General features: G+C 45.9%; 1 protein-coding gene across 2 annotated transcripts in view; it reads right to left on the bottom strand.

Annotated features, from left to right (window-relative positions):
• Positions 1-3,316: 3,316 nt before the first annotated feature.
• Positions 3,317-19,286, bottom strand: part of LOC120913257 (N-acetyllactosaminide alpha-1,3-galactosyltransferase-like) — a 105,851-nt gene continuing 89,881 nt past the window's right edge. For both annotated transcript variants that reach the window (XM_040323083.1, XM_040323082.1), the window contains 3 exons: positions 16,918-17,055; positions 10,189-10,459; positions 3,317-3,954 (listed from right to left, as the gene is read on the bottom strand). In XM_040323083.1, the coding sequence (XP_040179017.1) occupies positions 3,547-3,954; positions 10,189-10,459; positions 16,918-17,055 (817 nt within the window). In that variant the 3' untranslated portion in view covers positions 3,317-3,546. The remainder of the gene's footprint in view (positions 3,955-10,188; positions 10,460-16,917; positions 17,056-19,286) is intronic.

Genomic DNA, 19,286 nt, shown 5'->3' with positions numbered 1-19,286 from the left:
AGGGCAGGGATCCTCAAACTACGGCCCTCCAGCTGTTGTAGAACTACACATCCCATGAGGCATTGTAACACACTGACATTCCAAGACATGACTAGGCATGATGGGAATTGTAGTTCCTGAACAACTGTAGTTTGAAGACCCCTACCTTAGGGAATAAAGTGGCGGTCATTGCAACTTTTTACCTCGCACAGCATTTGCGCAATCATTTTTCAAACTCCCTTTTTTGGTAAAAAAAAAATGGTTTCATGAATTAAAAAATAACAAAACATTCGCTAGTCAAGGGGCAGTGGGACTGGAGGGCATAATGATGGACATTGTTAAAATGTGCTAGTCGCTGGATGGAGAGACTTATGTGAAGTGTACTACATATGTTGTGGCTGCTATGTCATACTGAATTTCTCTTTATGTCTGTTATGTGAGCAATAAGAACTTTTCTGATTTAAAAAAAATTAAAAAAAAAAAAAAAAAAATAACAAAACAGTAAAGTTAGCCCCTTTTCCTTCCATTTCCCTTCTAATGGCCAGATTCACGTACGGCGGCTTAAAGATGTGCGGGCGTAGCGTATGTAATTTACGTTACGCCGCCGCAAGTTAGAGAGGCAAGTGCTATTCACAAAGCACTTGCGTCCTAAGTTACGGCGGCGTAGCGTAAATGTGCCGGCGTAAGCGCGCCTAATTCAAATTGTGAAGAGGTGGGCGTGTTTTATGCAAATAAAGCATGACCCCACATAAATGACATTTTGAACGAACGGCGCATGCGCCGTCCGTGGTCGTATCCCAGTGCGCATGCTCCAAATTACGTCGCAAATAGTCAATGCTTTCGACGTGAAACCAGCCCTATTCTGAATCGACTTACGCAAACGACGTGAAATTCGACGGTGGTTTCCGACGTCAATACTTAACATTGGCTGCGCCATCTTTTTGGTGGTTTATCTTTATGCCTTACGTAAACGACGTATCTTTACTGCGCCGGGCGAGCGTACGTTCGTGAATAGGCGTATCTCGCTGATTTACGCATTCTAGGCGTAAATCAGCGTACACGCCCCTAGCGGCCAGCGGAAATAGACAGCTAAGATACGACGGCGTAGGAAGACTTACGCCGCTCGTATCTTAGCAACATTTAAGCGTATCTCAGTTTGAGAATACGCTTAAATGTAGGACGGCGCAGATTCAGAGTTACGACGCCGTATCTACTGATACGCCGGCGTAACTATACCTGAATCTGGCTATAAATGTTTTTTTTCTTTGTCTGAATTTCTCACTTTCTGTTCCGCCTCGGTAAGCTTGCCCCCATCATCTGAGCCATTCTGGCTGGGGGTTAGTCAGCGTGCTTGCCCCTTCCCTTGGGACTACATCCCACACTCGGATGATGGGGGCAAGCTTACTGAGGAGGAACAGGAAGTGAGAAATTCAGAGAAAGGAAAAAAAATATTTAGAAGGGAAATCGAAGGAAAAGGTAAGTGAACCAACAATGCACTAGCTTAAAGGAACTTATTTAGAAAATAAATAAAAAAACCTTTACAACCCCTTTAAAAGATAAAATATGAAAACCAGGTTTTGCTGCAATATTCAGCTTCAATGCAGAGATCCCCTGCAGTACATTTTTTTTCTGCCACAGGATGTCCCTGGTCAATAGGCTGCGCACACCTATGGGCAGTGCCTGTGATTGACGGGAGCGCGGACAGCACAGCACAGCACAGCACTGGAGGGGATCACTAGCCTGGCAAGTGTGCCATAATGTGATAATATTCTGTGTATGCTAGCACATTGTGGCTATAAGCTCCCGGGGCCCACTTTCAAAAAATGTAATTGGTGCAATACTTTACTTCCAACTATAACCAAAAAAATGATGTGACTTTCCTGGCCATGCAGTGAAGTGGGGCTGTGTAAATGGCAGCACTGGATGGACAGCAATGCAAATCCTTTGGCAGGTAAACGGCTCCCAAATACAGTATGTATGTCACCTGTGTATTTCACTGTCTGGAGTTATAAATTCATTTTAGGCAGTGCAAAGAGCAAAAACTTCTTGTAAACTATAAAAGAATTTCCTTCAGTTTAGAACAACCTCCATTGGCGGCTGGTGTTATATCTTTCGTGGGGGGTCGATCGGTCATTCGGTCGGGTCACAGGCACCCCCCCCCCCCCCGGTTGGTTGGTAGGTTACCAGCCCTGCACTTACCCCATCTAGGTTGCGGGTAGCGCTTTCCTCCAGGTGGCATCTCCTCCTCCTGGTGCTTCCCGGAGGATTGCTTCTCCTCTCGGCCAATCAGGGGAGGACTCTCGGGACCAACTTCACGATTGGCCAGGAGGAGAATCAGGAAGACAATAGTGAATATCAATTCGCTATTGTCACACAACTGGGTGGGCTCAGGGTGCAGAGCCCATCCTTTTTTGAAGCCAATTAGAGCCTCTGGTGCTTAAAAAAACAAAACATTGGAATCCATGGGGTAGATTCAGATAGATTATGCGGATCTAAAGATCCGCTAATCTATCTGATTTACGACCCGCCCGCGCAAGTTTGAGAGGCTAGTGCAGTATTCAGAAAGCACTTACCTCGAAACTTGCGCCGGCGGATCGTAAATCCCCTGGCGGAATTAAAATTCCGCGGCTAGGGGGAGTGTAGTATTTAAATCGGGCGCGTCCCTGCGCCGATTTAACTGCGCATGCGCCTTCCGGCGTGCATTGCTCCCAATGACGTCGCTAGGACGTCATTGGTTTCGGCGTGAGCGTAACTTGCGTCCATCGCTTTTTTGAATCGACTTACGCAAACGACGTAAAAATTCAAAACTCGGCGCGGGAACGACGGCCATACTTAACATAGGATACCCCTCACATAGCAGGGGTAACTATACGCCGGAAAAAGCTGAACGCAAGCAACGTAAAAAAAAAAGCGGCGGGCGTTCATTTCTGAATCGGCGGAAATCGGCATTTGCATATTCGTCGCGTAAAAAACCAAAGCGCCACCTAGCGGCCGGCAGGGGAATTGCAGCCTAAGATCCGACGGTGTAAGTCACTTACACCTGTCGGATCTTAGGGAGATCTTTGCGGAAGCTGATTCTATGAATCGGCCGCATAGATCCGACCGTCGGATCTCAGAGATACGATGGCGTATCAGGAGATACGCCGTCGTATCTCTATCTGAATCTACCCCCATGTGTCTGGCACCCTGCATGTAGATTAGGGGGCGGGATGAATTGATAAGAGGGGCAGCCCCCCTGGGCCCTGCATTATTGGCCGCCACTGGCAACCGCCAATCGTTTGTTACGAGTTATTAGATTTTGGGACGAGGTATTTGTGTCTGATTGGTGATCATCATTTGGCGCAAAAATGCAACCTACCCATAGAAATACATTGACCAGCAAAAACCGATACCTTTATGATAGGAAAAGTGTTGGTGTTGCCAATTGGCAACCAATCAGAATCTATTAGGCTTAAAGTAGAACTCCAGTCAAAACCCTTCCTCGTTTTGTACCCAAATCCACAGATCCTTATGGGTATATGATCTGGTCACTTGGTTGTCATGACTCCTCCTCCTCATCTGTCTATGTTATAATCTTATTTTTGAATATAGTTTTTTTGCCCAGACCAGTTTATGATATTTCAACCACAATCGGTTGTCCCAGCAATACTCTGGTGACAATATCTTCAGTGGCAGCCTTTCCAAGGCAAAATATCTGTTGAGATGACTCTCGTCATGCCACACTGCTTCCACATTGTGCTCCTTGTCCCTTACGATGCCCTTCAGACAGCTGGAGGTAAGGTTAACGAGACGCGCCGGCGTGCCACCAAATATGGCAGCGTGATAATAAAACTGCCCCTTCCCTGGAGGTATGTAGGCTGCAGATCGAGGGTCCCTTTCATAGGTGAAGTCTTCTTTGTTGGCCAAGTAGAAGCCAGAGTGCAACTGTGCCACCAGATCACCAAGAACCTCTGGGCCATAAATGGAAGTGAATATCTGCAAATATAGAAATGAAATCAATCAATAATTGTGATCGATTCTGACCAAGGTCTCAATTATAAGTGTCTGAAATGATGGTCTGTACTAGGGATGCACCGATTACCAAGCATTTGAGCGTGCATCGGTACTCGCCCGAATGCTCCAGATATTGAAACCGATACTTTGCGGTGCAATTTGCGTCAATAGAAAATGCATGGCCACGAAGAATCGCATGCAATTTGAATGTGGTCCAAATCGCATGCGTCTCCCCTGCCGCTCATGTGTGTGTGTGTGTCAAAAGTTGAGAATTATAAAAAATATACATTTTCACAAAGTCTGCTGCTTCAAGCGGTGTTCCTACTAAAATAAAAATATTAAAAGTCGGCAGCTACAAATACTGCGGCTGCTGACTTTTGAAAATCGGACACTCACCTGTCCCCACAGTCCAGCTATGCGGGAGAACGAAGCCCCGCTCATCTCCCCCTCCTCTCCGCGGCGCTGGCATCACTACTGTAAGCGCCCGGCTGTGGCTTCACAACCAGGCACGCACTGCGCGTGTGCGAGCCACGCTGCGCAACTGATGATTGCCGAGAGGGAGGGGGAGAGGTGCCCAGGAAGGAAGTGGGAGCTGAAACCCTCTAAAAAGAGGGTATCTGCTCCCCCCCCCAAAAAAGGTGGTCACCTTCCCTTAAAGCAAAGGTCCACCCGAAAAATAAATTTTTAAAAGCCAGCAGCTACAAATACTGCAGCTGCCGACTTTTTAAAAAATGGACACTTACCTGTCCAGCGTGCCAGCGATGTCGGCTGCCGAGGCTGAGCAATCGCTCGTCTCTCGGCTGCCCCCGCCGCCATCCTCGGTGAGGGAATCAGGAAGTGAAGCGTTGTGGCTTCACTGCCCGGTTCCCTACTGTGCATGCGCGAGTAGCGCATCGTGCCCTCACTGGTCCCCGCTCTCTCCTGGGACCAGTGTGTTTCCCAGGAGACAGCGGGGGGGGGGGGGGACAGGAAGTGGCATGTCTCCCACAGGAGTCTATGCCCGGAAGTGGGTGCCCCCCCCCCTCAAAGGTGCCAAATGTGACACCGGAGGGGGGAGGGTTCCGAAAAGCGGAAGATTCATTTTTGGGTGGAACTCCGCTTTCAGTGTTTTTTGCTCTTTTTGGCAGATGTTACTATGGTATACTGAAGTATAAATTACAAGAATTTTATAAGTGTAAAAGGCTTTTATTGACAATTACATTAAGTTTATGCAGTGAGTCAATATTTGCAGCGTTCTTTTTCAAGACCTTTGCAATTCCCCTTGGCATGCTGTCAATCAACTTCTGGGCCACATCCTGACTGATGGCCGCCCATTCTTGCATAGTAAATGGTTGGAGTTTGTCAGAATTTGTGAGTTTTTTTTTTGTTCACCCGCCTCTTGAGGATTGGCCACAAGTTCTCAATGGGATTAAGGTCTGGTGATTTTTCTGCCCATGGACCCAACATTTGGCCTTATGGCAAGGTGCTCCATCATGCCGGATGAGGCATTGTTCATCATCAAACTGTTCTTGGATGGTTGGGAGAAGTTGCTCTCGGAGGATGTTTTTGTACCATTCTTCATTCATGGTGTTCTTGGGAAAAATTATGAGTGAGCCCCCCATTCCCTTGTCCGAGAATCAACCCCACACATGAAGAGTCTCATGCCTCGTACACACGACCGTTTTTCTCGGCAGGAAAATACGTTTTTCCAGACAGGATTCCTCTCAAGCCTGCCTTGCATACAGATGTTCAGGCCAAATACCGCCCGTCCAAAGCGCGGTGACGTAAAACACGTATGACGGGACTATAAAAGGGAAGTTCCATTCAAACGGCGCCACCCTTTGGGCTGCTTTTGCTGATCCTCGTGTTAGTAAAAGTTTGGTGAGAGACGATTCGCGCTTTTCATGAGCTGCATTAAATGATGCAATAATTTGCAGCGTGACAAAAAAAAATTCCCCCTCGGAAAAGCATACACACACAACCGGTTTTCCCGATGGGAAAAAGTCCGCCGGGAATTCCGACAGGAAAAAAGGAAGCTGGTTCTCTTTTTTTTCCCCAGCAGTTTTCTCGTCGGGAGCATACACACGGACGGTTTTCCCGGCCAAAAGCTCTCATGTCAGTTTTCCCGACGGGGAAACCGGTCGTGTGTACGAGGCATCAGGATGCTTTACTGTTGGCATGACACAGGACTAATGGTAGCGCTCACCTTTTCTTCTCCGAACGCGGTTTTACGTTGCGCCGGGTTTTGAGAATCGCGACGGGCGTAAAAAAAAAAAAAGAGTTGCGGCGGGAAAAAAAAAAAATTCAAAAAAGAAGGGTCTACTTTTACATGGTGTACTAAGTTTACACCTTGTAAAAGCAGCCCTAATTTTGCGACGGCAAACTAATACTTACGGAGAAAAAACGAAGCGTAAAAGCTTTGTGGATCTCCGTAAGTGCTAATTTGCATACCCGACGCTGGATTTCGACGAGAAATGCCCCCAGCGGGCTGCGGTACTGCATCCTAAGTTTCGAAAGTGTAAGTCCCTTACACATGTCGGATCTTCTGCCTATCTATGAGAAACTGATTCTGTGGATCAGTTCCATAGATAGAAACAGGGAAACGACGGCGTATCCCTTTTGTGGATCAGGCCCAAGGTTTTTTTCAGGATGCCCCAAACAATCAGAAAGGGGATTCATCAGAGAAGATTACTTTACCCCAGTGCTCAGCAGTCCACTCCCTCTATCTTTTGCAGAATATGAGGCCGCGTACACACGACCGAGAAACTCGACGGGCGAAACACATCGTTTTCCCCGTCGAGTTCCTTGTTCGGCTGTCAAAAAACTTGTCGAGCCAAATTTTCCCAATGCCCGTCGAGGAAATAGAGAACATGCTCTCTTTTTGGCTCGACAAGTTTCCCGACGGGTTTCTCTGCAAAAAGTGTACACACGACCGGTTTTCTCAGCAGAATACGTCTCCCATAGAGTTTCTTGCTGGATTCTGCCGAGAAAACCGGTCGTGTGTACGGGGCCTCAGTGTCTCCCTGATGTTTTTCCTGGAGAGAAGTGTCTTCTTTGCTGCCCTTCTTGACACCAGGCCACCCTTCAAAAGTCTTCTCCTCACTGTGTGTGCCGATGTTCTCACACCTGCCTGCTGCCATTCCTGAGCAAGCTCGGCACTGGTGGTGCCCCGATCCCGCAGCTGAATCACCTGTAGGATACGGTCCTGGCGCTTGCTGGACTTTCTTGGGCACCCTGAAGTCGTCTTCACAATTGCAGTGGAAATGTTTTTTTTTTATAGGATTAACATCATTTTCATGGCAATTCATTTGATCACTCTTCATGCTATTCTGGAGTATATATGCAAATTGGCATCAGACTTTGAGAAAATGTATATTTGTGTCATTCTCAAAACTTTTGGCCACAGCTGTATAGAAAGGAATTAGAGCGCCATCTAGTGGACAGTTTAAAAAAATGCTAGAACTCGCATACTCGCCAAAAAAAAAAAAAAAAAAAAAAAAATTGGTGCAACCCTAGTCTGACTTTCAGTTTTTAGATTTTCACAGATTGGTGAACCTCTGTCCATCTTAACTTTTGAGACATTCTGGCTCTCTAAGACCCCATTCACACTGGGGCCACTGAGCGTTAGCGGTAAATCGCTGCTCGTTTTAGCAGCGCTTTTTAGCTTATAGCGAGGCGCTTTTAGCTCCGGCTATCGGCCGAAGAAGGGGTTAAAAGCACCCGTGTTGTGGTGCTTCCAAAGCACTTTTTCATTCATTCCAATGGGCAGGGGCGTTTTGGGAGTGTTGTATACATCGCTCCCAAACCGCCCCAAAGATGCTGCTTGCAGAACTTTTCACAACGTCCCGCAAGTGCACCGCCCCAGTGTTAAAAGTCGCACTGAAATGAATGGGAGGCCATTTTCAGACGCTTTACCTCAGTGTGAAAGGGGTCTAAGAGGCTCTTTTTATAACCAGTCATGTTACTGGTTACTGACCTGTTGCCAATGAACCTAAATAGTTGCAAAATGTTCTTCCAGCTCTTCCTTGTTAGTACCATTTACTTTGGCAGCTTTTTCTTGCCCTGTCCCAACTTTTTTAAAGATGTATTGCTGGCATCAATTTCAAAACTATCTTATTTTTTTTTTCTTAAATACTTAAGCTCCAGAAGGTTTTACCCCCTTCATGACCAGGCCATTATTCAACTTTCTGCTATAAAACATATCCAAAAAAAAAAATCAAATGTCTATAAATTTAGGACAAAATGTATTCTGCTACATGTCTTTGTTAAAAAATCCCAATAAGTGTATATTAATTGGTTTGTGTGAAAGTTATGGGGTTGATTTACTAAAGGCAAATAGACTGTGCACTCTGCAAGTGCAGTTGCTCCAGAGCTTAGTAAATTAGGTAAATCTTCACTTTGCAAGGAATACCCGAACACATGTGTAGCGCCCCTTTACTTTCAGAAAGGACGCTATTTTTTAATTTAGTGGGGGAATGAGAGAGTTATGTTGCTCTCATTCTTGATTTTGTCAAATTTGGCTGTCGCCAATTCTGGATTTTTCTGTGGGTCAGTCTGCGTTCCAGGGATGCAGTTTCATCTCTGGGCGACAGGTGGCGCCAGAGAGGTCCAGGTGGAGCCCCTTCTTCTCAGCAGCTAATTGGAGGAGTTTTCCCTCGCGGGGCATGCTGGGAAGGGGTATTTCTGTGGCGGAGGACGTTGTTTTGGGTTCTTCGCGGGTTCCTGGTTCCGGGTGTGCACACATCACGGGCCCCAACACTATGGCCTACCTGTCCTGGGGTCCCGTGCTACGCGGAGTTCCTGACTCTGGGCCCTCCTGTCCTGGAGCAACTGACGCTACCAGGGGGCCCCAGTGACTTACTGGGTCCCCACTTCTTTGAGAAGATCCCAGGCTGTATGCCGTTCGGTGGGGGATCGGCTTGAGGAAAACCCGGAGGCAGGTTATCCAAAAGGGCTTGAACGAACCATCGGGGATCTGGTGACCGGACATCGACAGGTACACTCACACTGTCAACCGGTGACCCTAACGTGATTTACTGAGAGGATTCGCTCTATCGTTCAACTTAACTTTTCACTAGGCTTGTGGCAGAGGCATCAACATCCAATCAGAGTCAAGTCTGTGGCAGAGACTTGTTCCTTCCAGAAACCTCAAGTGACGCTCTGGCTGCCAGACCTGTGGCAGGGGTCTGTCCAGGGGCACTTCACCCACTCTGGCTAGAGTGGCGACATACTGACGCAACTAGAGAAGGCAGGACTGCTTTTCTTTATCCAAAGCCTGATACTGCAAAGTTATTCTATTTTCACCAACCTGTCTACCTCAAGTTGATGTTGGTTGTGTTGGACCAAGAAATAAAGCATTCAGAAAACTTCATCTACAGATTGGACATTCGATTACTGCTCTACTCACTACATTCACCCCTAGACACTACATAGAGGTAACTTAATACGCCGATCCCAAACCAATCAGCGGCTCCTTCGGGGGTAGCGCTACACATGCAAGGGAGGGGGGGGGGGGAACCTGCATTTTTGCTTGCACATAATTGGATGATGGTGAGCTGAGCGGGCTGGAGCGACGAGGGTCAATGGTCAGGTCCGTCTACCGTCACCCCGAATGATGGAGCACCAGCCTCCACTGCTGGCCACCCCTCCAGACCTTGCTGCACATAGCAGTCACAATGTTCACAATGGAAAGTATTTACTGGTCAGCATGAGTACGTGATCGCATTGACAAATGGCAAATCGATTAATATACGCTTATTGGGATTTTTTTAACAAAAACATTTAGCAGTAAAAAATATTGTCCTAAACTGATGAAGAAATTATTTTTTTTTGTTTATAGTGCAAAAAAATTAAAACCACAGAAGTGATCAAATACCACCAAAATAAATCTTTATTTGTGGGAAAAAAATTACATAAAATGTTATTTGCGTACAACATTGCATGACTGCTCAATCGTCAGTTAAAGTAACGCAGTGCCGTAATGCCCTGGTCATTAAGCGCGGTAAATCTTCCCGAGGTCAAGTGGACATACAACATATTATTATAGAGCCATTTATTTAAAACTGCAATGAATAGGAAGAATGCTTTCTATGTAGTAGGGCTTTCGAAGCAACAAGAAAACATAGCTAGCCAAAAGGAGTATGATATATCAAGCTATTGGTAATGTTGTGTAAGCCTCCATGTAGGTTGTGGAATCCTCAGCCCAGTGTGGTACAGATTATACTGGATCTTACTTACCTGATCAACATCCATACAGAAGAGGTAGTCCACTTGCTCTACAGCCCGAGGTAAGACAAGGTCAAGCAAGTCCTGCATGCGTAGCATAGAGATATCCTGCCAGCGGCTTCTCTTGGAAATCTGGAGGATGACCTTGGAAACTCCGGGACGCAGTTTAATATCAGGCACATCATCTGGGCGATCGGTGAGGATGTAAAACACGCAGGAGAGGTTTGGCATAAAGTAAATATTGGCAGAAACAAGGAAGTCAGCGAGGTAACTTTCCAGATACCTGACAGGAGAGAAGAGAACAAGAATACTTTCAATTAGAATACCAGTAAAACATAATTAACCACTCAAGCCCCGGACCATTTCACTGGCCAAAGGCCAGGCCACTTTTTGCGATTGGGCACTGCTTTGTTTTAACTGACAATTGCGCGGTCGTGCGACGTGGCTCCCAAACAAAATTGGGGTATTTTTTGCCCACAAATAGAGCTTTGTTTGGTTTGCGCAAAAGTTATAGCGTCTACAAAATAGGGGGTAGTTTTATGGCATTTTTATAAACTTTTTTTTTTTTTTTTTACTAGTAATGGCGGCGATCAGCGACTTCTTTTTTTTATTGTGACTGCAACATTATGGCGGACACATCAGACACTTTTGACACCATTTTGGGACCATTGTCATTTTTACAGCAATCAGTGCTATAAAAATGCACCGATTACTGTAAAAATGACACTGGCAGCGAAGGGGTTAACCACTAGGTGGCGCTAAAGGGGTTAAGTCAGTACTAGGGAGTGATTCTTACTGTTAGGTCCGTGGCTACCAGTGACACATCACTGATCACTTTTCCCGATCACGGAAACGGTGAGATCAGTGACATGTCACTAGGCAGAACAGGGGAATGCCTTGTTTACAAAGGCATCCCCCTGTTCTGCCTTTGCCGACCGCAATTGCTGGCAGCCCGGGAACATCGAGTTCCCGGGACCCGCAAGCACACTCATGAGGCACACGGTAGGCAAATTTAAAGTGACGTACAGGTATAGGTATGCCCGTTTGCCTGCATAGTAGCCCATTGGAGCAGACGGTCACAGCACAAGCACTATAGAAACGGCACGGATTGTGCCCTTTCTTCAGTGGGCATGCGTGGATTATGTCCGCGCCAGAGTATATGGCAAATATCTCCTAAACCGTAGAGGTTTAGGAGATATTTCCAGTACCTACAGGTAAGCCTTATTAAAGGTACACTGAAAGAGAATGAACAAACTTTACTCCATTTTGTAAGCAGCATCCATTTTAAATGTTTTAGCTTGCTTTCTACTCAAATGCTTTCTCACGCCTTAGCCTTAGCCTTAGCACACTATCTGGTTTCTTGTTTATAGGACATATGTGTTTTCCTTGAAATTACGTTAAAGTGCCTCTTATCACATTCCTGTCCTATATTGTTTTCAGTACATTACTGTTTTCTACAATATAAACTGTGGAAAATGTACTGTATGAGCTAAACTTATGCTTGAAGGTTATTGTATTTGTCTATATAAACCACGCAATAATACAGCTTTATCAGATTACTTTGAGAGACTACACTGTGTCTGTGTCCAGTTATTTTAGAGTGATCTCCAGGCTTGCTGAGATGGAAGAACAACCTGGTCAGATCTCGTAGTCTATTGAACCTAGGAAGGGTTCATACCAACAATTGGCGTAGTCGGCAGGATGGTCAAGCCATCTGTCCGGTAAGTGTTGAATTTATTTTTGCCTTGCCGCGATCTGTGTTCGCGGCCATCCTTATTTTTCTGTGTAGGGGATAGACTTTTAAGTGTTCGGGGAACACATACAGACAGGCTCTGGGTGAGTCTGGGTCCTGAGAGACCAAGAGTCCTGAGTGACTATTTAGAGGTCCTGAGGGACAAAGAGTCCTGAGTGACTATTTAGAGGTCCTGAGGGACCAAAAGGAAATTTAAAAAGTGTATACACAATAAGACTGACAAGTTGAATCCGATATCTCAGAGCACTTTTGCTTATCTTTCTATCGCAAAGAAGTATAAGGATAATATTGTATAGAGGTATAAGAATATTATTAATGCCTGGTAAGTGCCCAGAGTGTGTTGTTGGACTATTGTTTTGTTATCACAGCAGTAAGACTTATTGGGTAGCCAGTGTACCAGGGGGATTTCACTACGAGATCCAAGGGTTCGGGTACTAAGGTTTAACCTACACACACAAGTGACTTTCCAAGAGGGAATAACCGTTAAGGGGATTAGAAGTCAAATTCACCGAAGAAACAACATCTTTGTCGTTTGTCCCAAATCACTGTCACAAATAGATCCCTCTGACATTTACAAATAATGGAAATCCAACTTACCAAATGTCTGCCTCCCCCGGACCCGGATGAGATGTGTAAAATATATGTTGCACGGGTCTCGGGAGGATACACCTACATTAACCCCTGGATAGATAACATAGCAGGTTGGACAGAAGCCATAGGGAAGCAGTAATCCCTTTCCCAGAGACGGAGGGTCAACCTGGTCAGGGCAGAGACATGTCTATCTACCCCTACCAGTTTGGCGTAGTCGGAACAATCCGTATAGCTGTGTTGGTCATAGACTGTGTCATATATATATATACATACATATACATATACACATACATACACATATATACATACATACATACACATACACACACACACACACACACACACACACACATATATAGTGCTTTAGAAGCACGTAAACTAATAAAGAGGCTCTTGGAGAGTCTAGGGAAAAAAACAGTACTGGTTAAAAAAAAACAAAAAAACTGACTGACAGGTTGAACTCGTAACTCTGAAAATACATTTTCCTTCTCTCTTTGTTGCATAAAGTGATTAAGATATTATAGATGTAATTTGCATGTCCTGGCTGTGCACGTGACCGGAGCTAACCAATGAGCGCACGGATGCGCTCCAATGAGCGCAGCGATGCGTTCCACTGGCGAGGATATATACAAGGTCCTGGATTAGCCTAGTCACGCCCTCAGAAGAAGTCAACCAATGACGAAAAGCGTCAGGGCGTGACGCTAATCCAGTGACCTGACACTCTGTACGGCCCCTGGGACCAGGAACAGGAAAAAAGTTTGTTTTCAGCAACTTCACTGTCCGGCCAGGAGAGGCATACAGGCACAGTACTGGCATCAATTATATATTTTGCTTGTTACTTTTGCATTTATGGTACGCATATTGTATTAGGGGATGTGTTTGGGGCTCAATAAATCTGTTTTTTTAAAAACAATATCACACTATATGAGTTCCCTCTATTTTTATGTGACGGCGGTTTGAGTGAATATAAAACACATTGGCTGGTGGAGAGTGCAGCATCCAGGAGATACGCAGAGGCAGTTTTTGCCATCATTAACGGAGTTTATATCCACTTATACCCTTAACAGCAAACACCTTTTGCTGCTCGGGGACTTTAATCTGTGGGCCAACTCCGCACAGGATCCCATTGCGGACGCCTGCATTGATCACCTGGAGGGATTAGGGCTACAGCAACTTATATGCGGGCCAACACATGCTTCAGGTCACACACTCGACCTAATTTTCAGACAAAATCTGAAAATAAGCATTTTAGAAAATGAACCATTGCCATGGACAGACCACCATGCAATTAATTTCATAATCTCCAAAATTCCCCCAGTGATAAAAGCACCCAAGCCGGTGACAATACACTGGGCTAGATCTCAGAAGAAGCTCCATTCGGAACTCTTCAAATCTACCTTGGGAAACAGAATCAAAACAATCCATCCACATCAAACAGCCGCAGATACACTGGACGCCATAAACGCAGCCCTGCTACAGTCAGCCGATTTAGTAGCACCGAAACGCAAAGCCTGCATTCGAAAAAGAAAGTCCGGCTGGTTCAACAACCAGCTGTCGCTTCTGAAGCAAGAGCGCAGAAGGGCGGAAGCCGCCTGGAAAAGAAGTCCTGCAGAGGATAACCTCAAGGCAATAACAACACGATATCATAAAGAAATCTTCAAAGCCAAGAAACATCATTTTTCTTTGGCGATTAACAGCGCCCTAAACCGCCCCCGCGAACTCTTCAAGATGGTCACCCAGACCATGAACCCAGGATGTCTTGAAGTCCCCAACTCAGACACCCAAGAGTTCTGCAATGAACTATCGGATTTCTTCATCAACAAAATTGAAAGAATCCGGGAAAGCATCATGCAAAACAATACCCCCCTCAACCCCACCGTCAATCAACCACAAAACACCCACAGAAACGCTCTACAATCAACAAAGTTCACTCTGGAACCGATCTCCATCGATACCACAAAAAATATCATTGGTGCTTTGCGGAACAGCACATCGCCCAATGATATCATCCCCACCAAACTGCTGAAGGAATGTGCCGACATCCTGGCACCACCCATCACACAGCTTATAAACCAGTCATTTAAGGAAGGCACAGTGCCATCCCTGTTGAAAGAGGGCACAATCCAGCCCATCTTGAAAAAACCTAACCTGGATCCCAAGGACCCAACTCACCGCCGTCCCATAACAGGCCTTAATGTTCTCTCCAAGATAATGGAGAAAGTAGTGGTACAACAGCTGCAACAGCATCTAGATACCCACAATCTACTGGATCCATTACAATCAGGCTTCCGTCCCGGACACGGGACAGAAACGGCCTTACTCAAAATATGGGACGATGCCCTCGAGGCCGCAGACGAAGGAGAATCTTGTCTCCTGGTTCTGCTGGACCTAAGCGCAGCCTTTGACACGGTAGACCACAAACTGTTACTGATGCGACTAGCCAAGGTAGCAGAAGTCGCAGAAGGTGATTTACCATGGTTTTCTTCCTTTCTTGAAAACCGATCACAAACAGTTAAATTGGGTTGTTTCACGTCGGAAAAGCGCACGGTGTCATGTGGAGTCCCCCAAGGATCCCCCCTGTCACCGGTGCTTTTCAACATCTATCTTCGCCCTCTCTTTGATATTATCAGTAGCCAAGAACTACTCTATCACTCTTATGCAGACGATACGCAACTGTATTTTCGCATCTGCAACAAAAAGGATCATCATCTCAGTTTAGAGAAATGTCTCTCTTTGATAGAAAACTGGATGACTAAGAGTTATCTTAAACTCAACAGTTCAAAAACAGAACTCCTTATGTTTCACGCCAGCCGAAAGAGTCAACTGGCAACAACCTGGACACCCCCGCCCATTCTGGGCCAAATCATCACCCCTAGCTCCAAAGTCAAAAGTCTCGGGGTCATCTTCGACACCTTCATGACAATGGACGCACAAATAGGGTCAGTAGTCAGCGGAGCGCACCATCTGTTGCGCCTACTACGCAGACTTATTCCATTTATCCCCAAAGAAGACGTAGCAGTCGTGGTGGGAACAATCGTGAATTCCAGACTGGACTATGCAAATGCCCTTTACCTCGGACTCCCAAAGTACCAAATCTCTCGTCTGCAAGTCGTACAGAATACGGCCGCCAGACTTGTGACTGGGAAAAAAAAATGGGAATCAATCTCACCTTCGTTGAGAACCCTTCACTGGCTGCCCGTAAAAGACAGAATTGCATTTAAAGCACTCTGCCTGACACATAAGTGCATCCATGGGAAGGCTCCGCAATATCTTTGCGACAAGATAGAACCTCACAATTCGAATCGCGTTCTGCGATCCACCGACCAAAATCTGGTCAGGGTACCAAAAACCAAATACAAGTCCAAAGGAGAAAGAAGGTTTGCTTTTCAGGGTCCTAGACTATGGAACGCTTTACCAACCAGCATTCGGTTGGAGGAAAACCACCTGACTTTCAGAAGACGAATCAAAACTCTGCTCTTTTGATGACATGAGACACGAACAACTAGCGCCCAGAAGCGATTCAGTTCGCATGCGCCGAGCTTTATAAGTTTTTCATTCATTCATTCATATATATTCAAGGCTTTTTATATCCATATTTGTGGTGAGTGCATCCCCATAAGGGGAGTTTTTTCCCCCCACGTGGTGAACGCCCCCTCTGGTGAAAGGAGCACTGATTGAAGAATCTCTTTCTACTTATCTATCCATTTGCACTATCATCTGATTTCCTATATTTTTTTGGACATATAGAAGTATTTCAGACGTTGGTCTGGAAGTAGCGCTGCTACAGTTTCATATTGAACTTTGGACTTTTAGTTTTTAAGGTTTTATATTTTACTGTTTATTTTATGATGATCAGCTGTGATTTGATAAAACTTGATTACAACACTCCACAAACCTTACTTATGTTATTGTTATTACTATACCTTTATAGACCATGCTGATATTATTATTCCTCATCCCCCCCATTACAAATAATTTGGGGCTTTTCATGTGTGTTATTATATCATTTAATTTATAATTCTCCTATGACTTTACTATATTCAGATTGATACTGTAAAAATCAAAGAGGATTTTTGTTACGATAATTCACATTTACTACTATAGGTTTTATAAGTTGCTTGCTGTGGGGGGTGCTCGGCTGGAGGGAGGGGCCAGGAGCGCTGGTGGGGGACCTGAGAAGAGGAGGATCTGGGTTGATCTTTGCAAAACCAACAGTACAGAGGAGTATGAATGACATATTTGTTATCTTTAACCAAAAAAAAATAGACTTTAGTATAACTTTAAATTGCGTCTCAGCTTTAATTTTTTTAAAAATAAAACTATATAAAATTATAGATTTAACTGAACAAGAAATAGTGTAAATGCGATGACATGGATCAGAAGATAAGAACACTCACTGATTTACAGCAAAGACTGATAGTCCAACCACGGTCCTTTGTTTCTGATGGAATCGATTTTCCTTCTCAGAGTCGTAGGCTCCCTCCCACACGATGGGAGCCCCCCAAGACGTTGTAGCGGGTACCTTAGGAAAGCAGCTGAAAGGACATGAGATGACTCAGTGACACAAGCAAAATTAGATTACTGCCACAGATTAATAAAGGTTGTTGTAGACACTAGATGAGTCTCCTGATGCATATGACTGGTGCAGACAGTGTCCCCTGACATCACCAATGGGCCACACATAATATTTACTGAATGTAATGCTACAGAAAGCTATCAGAGACTGCAGACATGCAACAAGAGATGGTCCACAGACAGCCCCCCCCCATTCCAAGAGGGACCCCCCCATTCTACAGCCAGCTCCCTCCCCCCTCATTCCACAGCCAGGGATCCCTTTTCTCATTCCACAGTAAGGGCTCCCCCCCTTATTCCACAGCAAGGGACCCCCTCATGCAATAGCCAGGGAATCCCCTCCCTTATTCAGCAGCCAGCCCCCCCCTCATTTTACAGCAAGTGACCCCCTCATTTAATAGCCAGGGAACCCCTCATTGTACAGTCAGGTACCTCCTTCCTTATTCCACAACCATGCACCCTCCTCATTCCAAAGACAGGGAACCCCCCTCATTCCACAACCATGGACCCTCCTTATTCCACAGACAGGGAACCCCCCTCATTCCACAACCATGGACCCTTCTCATTCCAAAGACAGGGAACCCCCCTCATTCCACAACCATGGACCCTCCTCATTCCACAGACAGGGGACCCCCCTTATTCCACAACCATGAACCCCCCTCATTCCACAACCATGGACCCTCCTCATTCCACAGACAGGGAACCCCCCTCATTACACAACCATGAACCCCCCTCATTCCACAACCATGGACCCTTCTCATTCCAAAGACAGGGAACCCCCCTCATTCCACAACCATGGACCCTCCTCATTGCACAGACAGGGAACCCCCCTCATTCCACAACCATGAACCCCCCTCATTCCACAGCAATGGACCCTCCTCATTCCACAACCATGGACCCCCCTCATTCCAGACAGGGAACCTCCCTCATTCAACAGCCATGGACCCTCTTCATTCCACAGTCCACAGACAGGGAACCTCCCCCATTCCACAGCCATGGACCCTCTTCATTCCACAGATAGGGAACCTCCCTCATTCCACAACTATGAACCCTCCACATACCACAGCCAGGGACAGACAGGGAACCTCCCTCATTCCACAACCATGGACCCTCCTCATTCCACAGACAGGGAACCTCCCTCATTCCACAACCACGGACCCTCCTCATTCCACAGAAAGGGAACCTCCCTCATTCCACAGACAGGGAATTTCCTCATTCCACAGACAGGGAACCTCCCTCATTCCACAGACAGGGACCCCCCAATATTCCACAACCAGACATCACTTCCTCATATTACAGTCAGGGAACCTTCCTCATTCCACAACCATGGACCCCCCTCATTCCACAGACAAGAAACCTCCCTCATTCCACAGCCATGGACCCTGCCTCATTCCACAGACAAGGAACCTCCTTCATTTCACAGCCATGGGCCCTCCCTCATTCCACAGCCAGGGACCCCCCCTCATTCCACAGACAAGGAACCTCCTTCATTCCACAGCCATGGACCCTCCCTCATTCCACAGCCAGGGACCCCCCAATATTCCACAACCAGACATCACTTCCTCATATTACAGTCAGGGACTCCCAATTTCAAAGGTAGGGTAGGGTTCACTCCGACATCCCCATTCATCAGTCAAAGGTCACACCCTTTTGCCTTCAGAACTGTCTTAAAGTGGATGTAAACCCTCCATACACCCAGTGAAGTGAACAGCCTCAGAGGATACACAGAGATTAATCAAATCTCCCTACATATGTTTTACATGTATATCTGCTGTCTTCAGATTTATATACTGTTTAATAAATTGAGATCGTGTTAAGAAATGTTCTCTTCCTATTTAACACAGAGTGTGATGTCTGGGCATACAGCCAAGATAGTCAACATTGCTGATTGGAGGAAAGGCACACACCCCCTCTCATCATAGGCAGAGACTCTCAAAGGTGTTTTGTAACAGGGCCAGCTCCCTGCTAATCTATCTTAGCAACCTCCCCTGACAGAAATGTCAGGCTGCTTTTATCTGATGTGTCTGAGAATTTGTCAGGAGTGATCTTTGTCGTGTTCAAGAAACCAGTGGTGAGATGATATGATCTTTCTGACATGGTGCATTATCCTGCTGGAAGGAGCCATCAGAAGATGGGGACACTGTAGTCATAAAGGGATGGACATGGTCAGCAACAATACTCAGGTAGGCCGTGG

Source organism: Rana temporaria, chromosome 9 (assembly GCF_905171775.1).
Source record: "Rana temporaria chromosome 9, aRanTem1.1, whole genome shotgun sequence".
Classification (NCBI taxonomy): domain Eukaryota; kingdom Metazoa; phylum Chordata; class Amphibia; order Anura; family Ranidae; genus Rana; species Rana temporaria.
The sequence above is the reverse complement of the archived record's forward strand: the minus strand, read 5'-3'. Positions and strand labels throughout refer to the sequence as shown.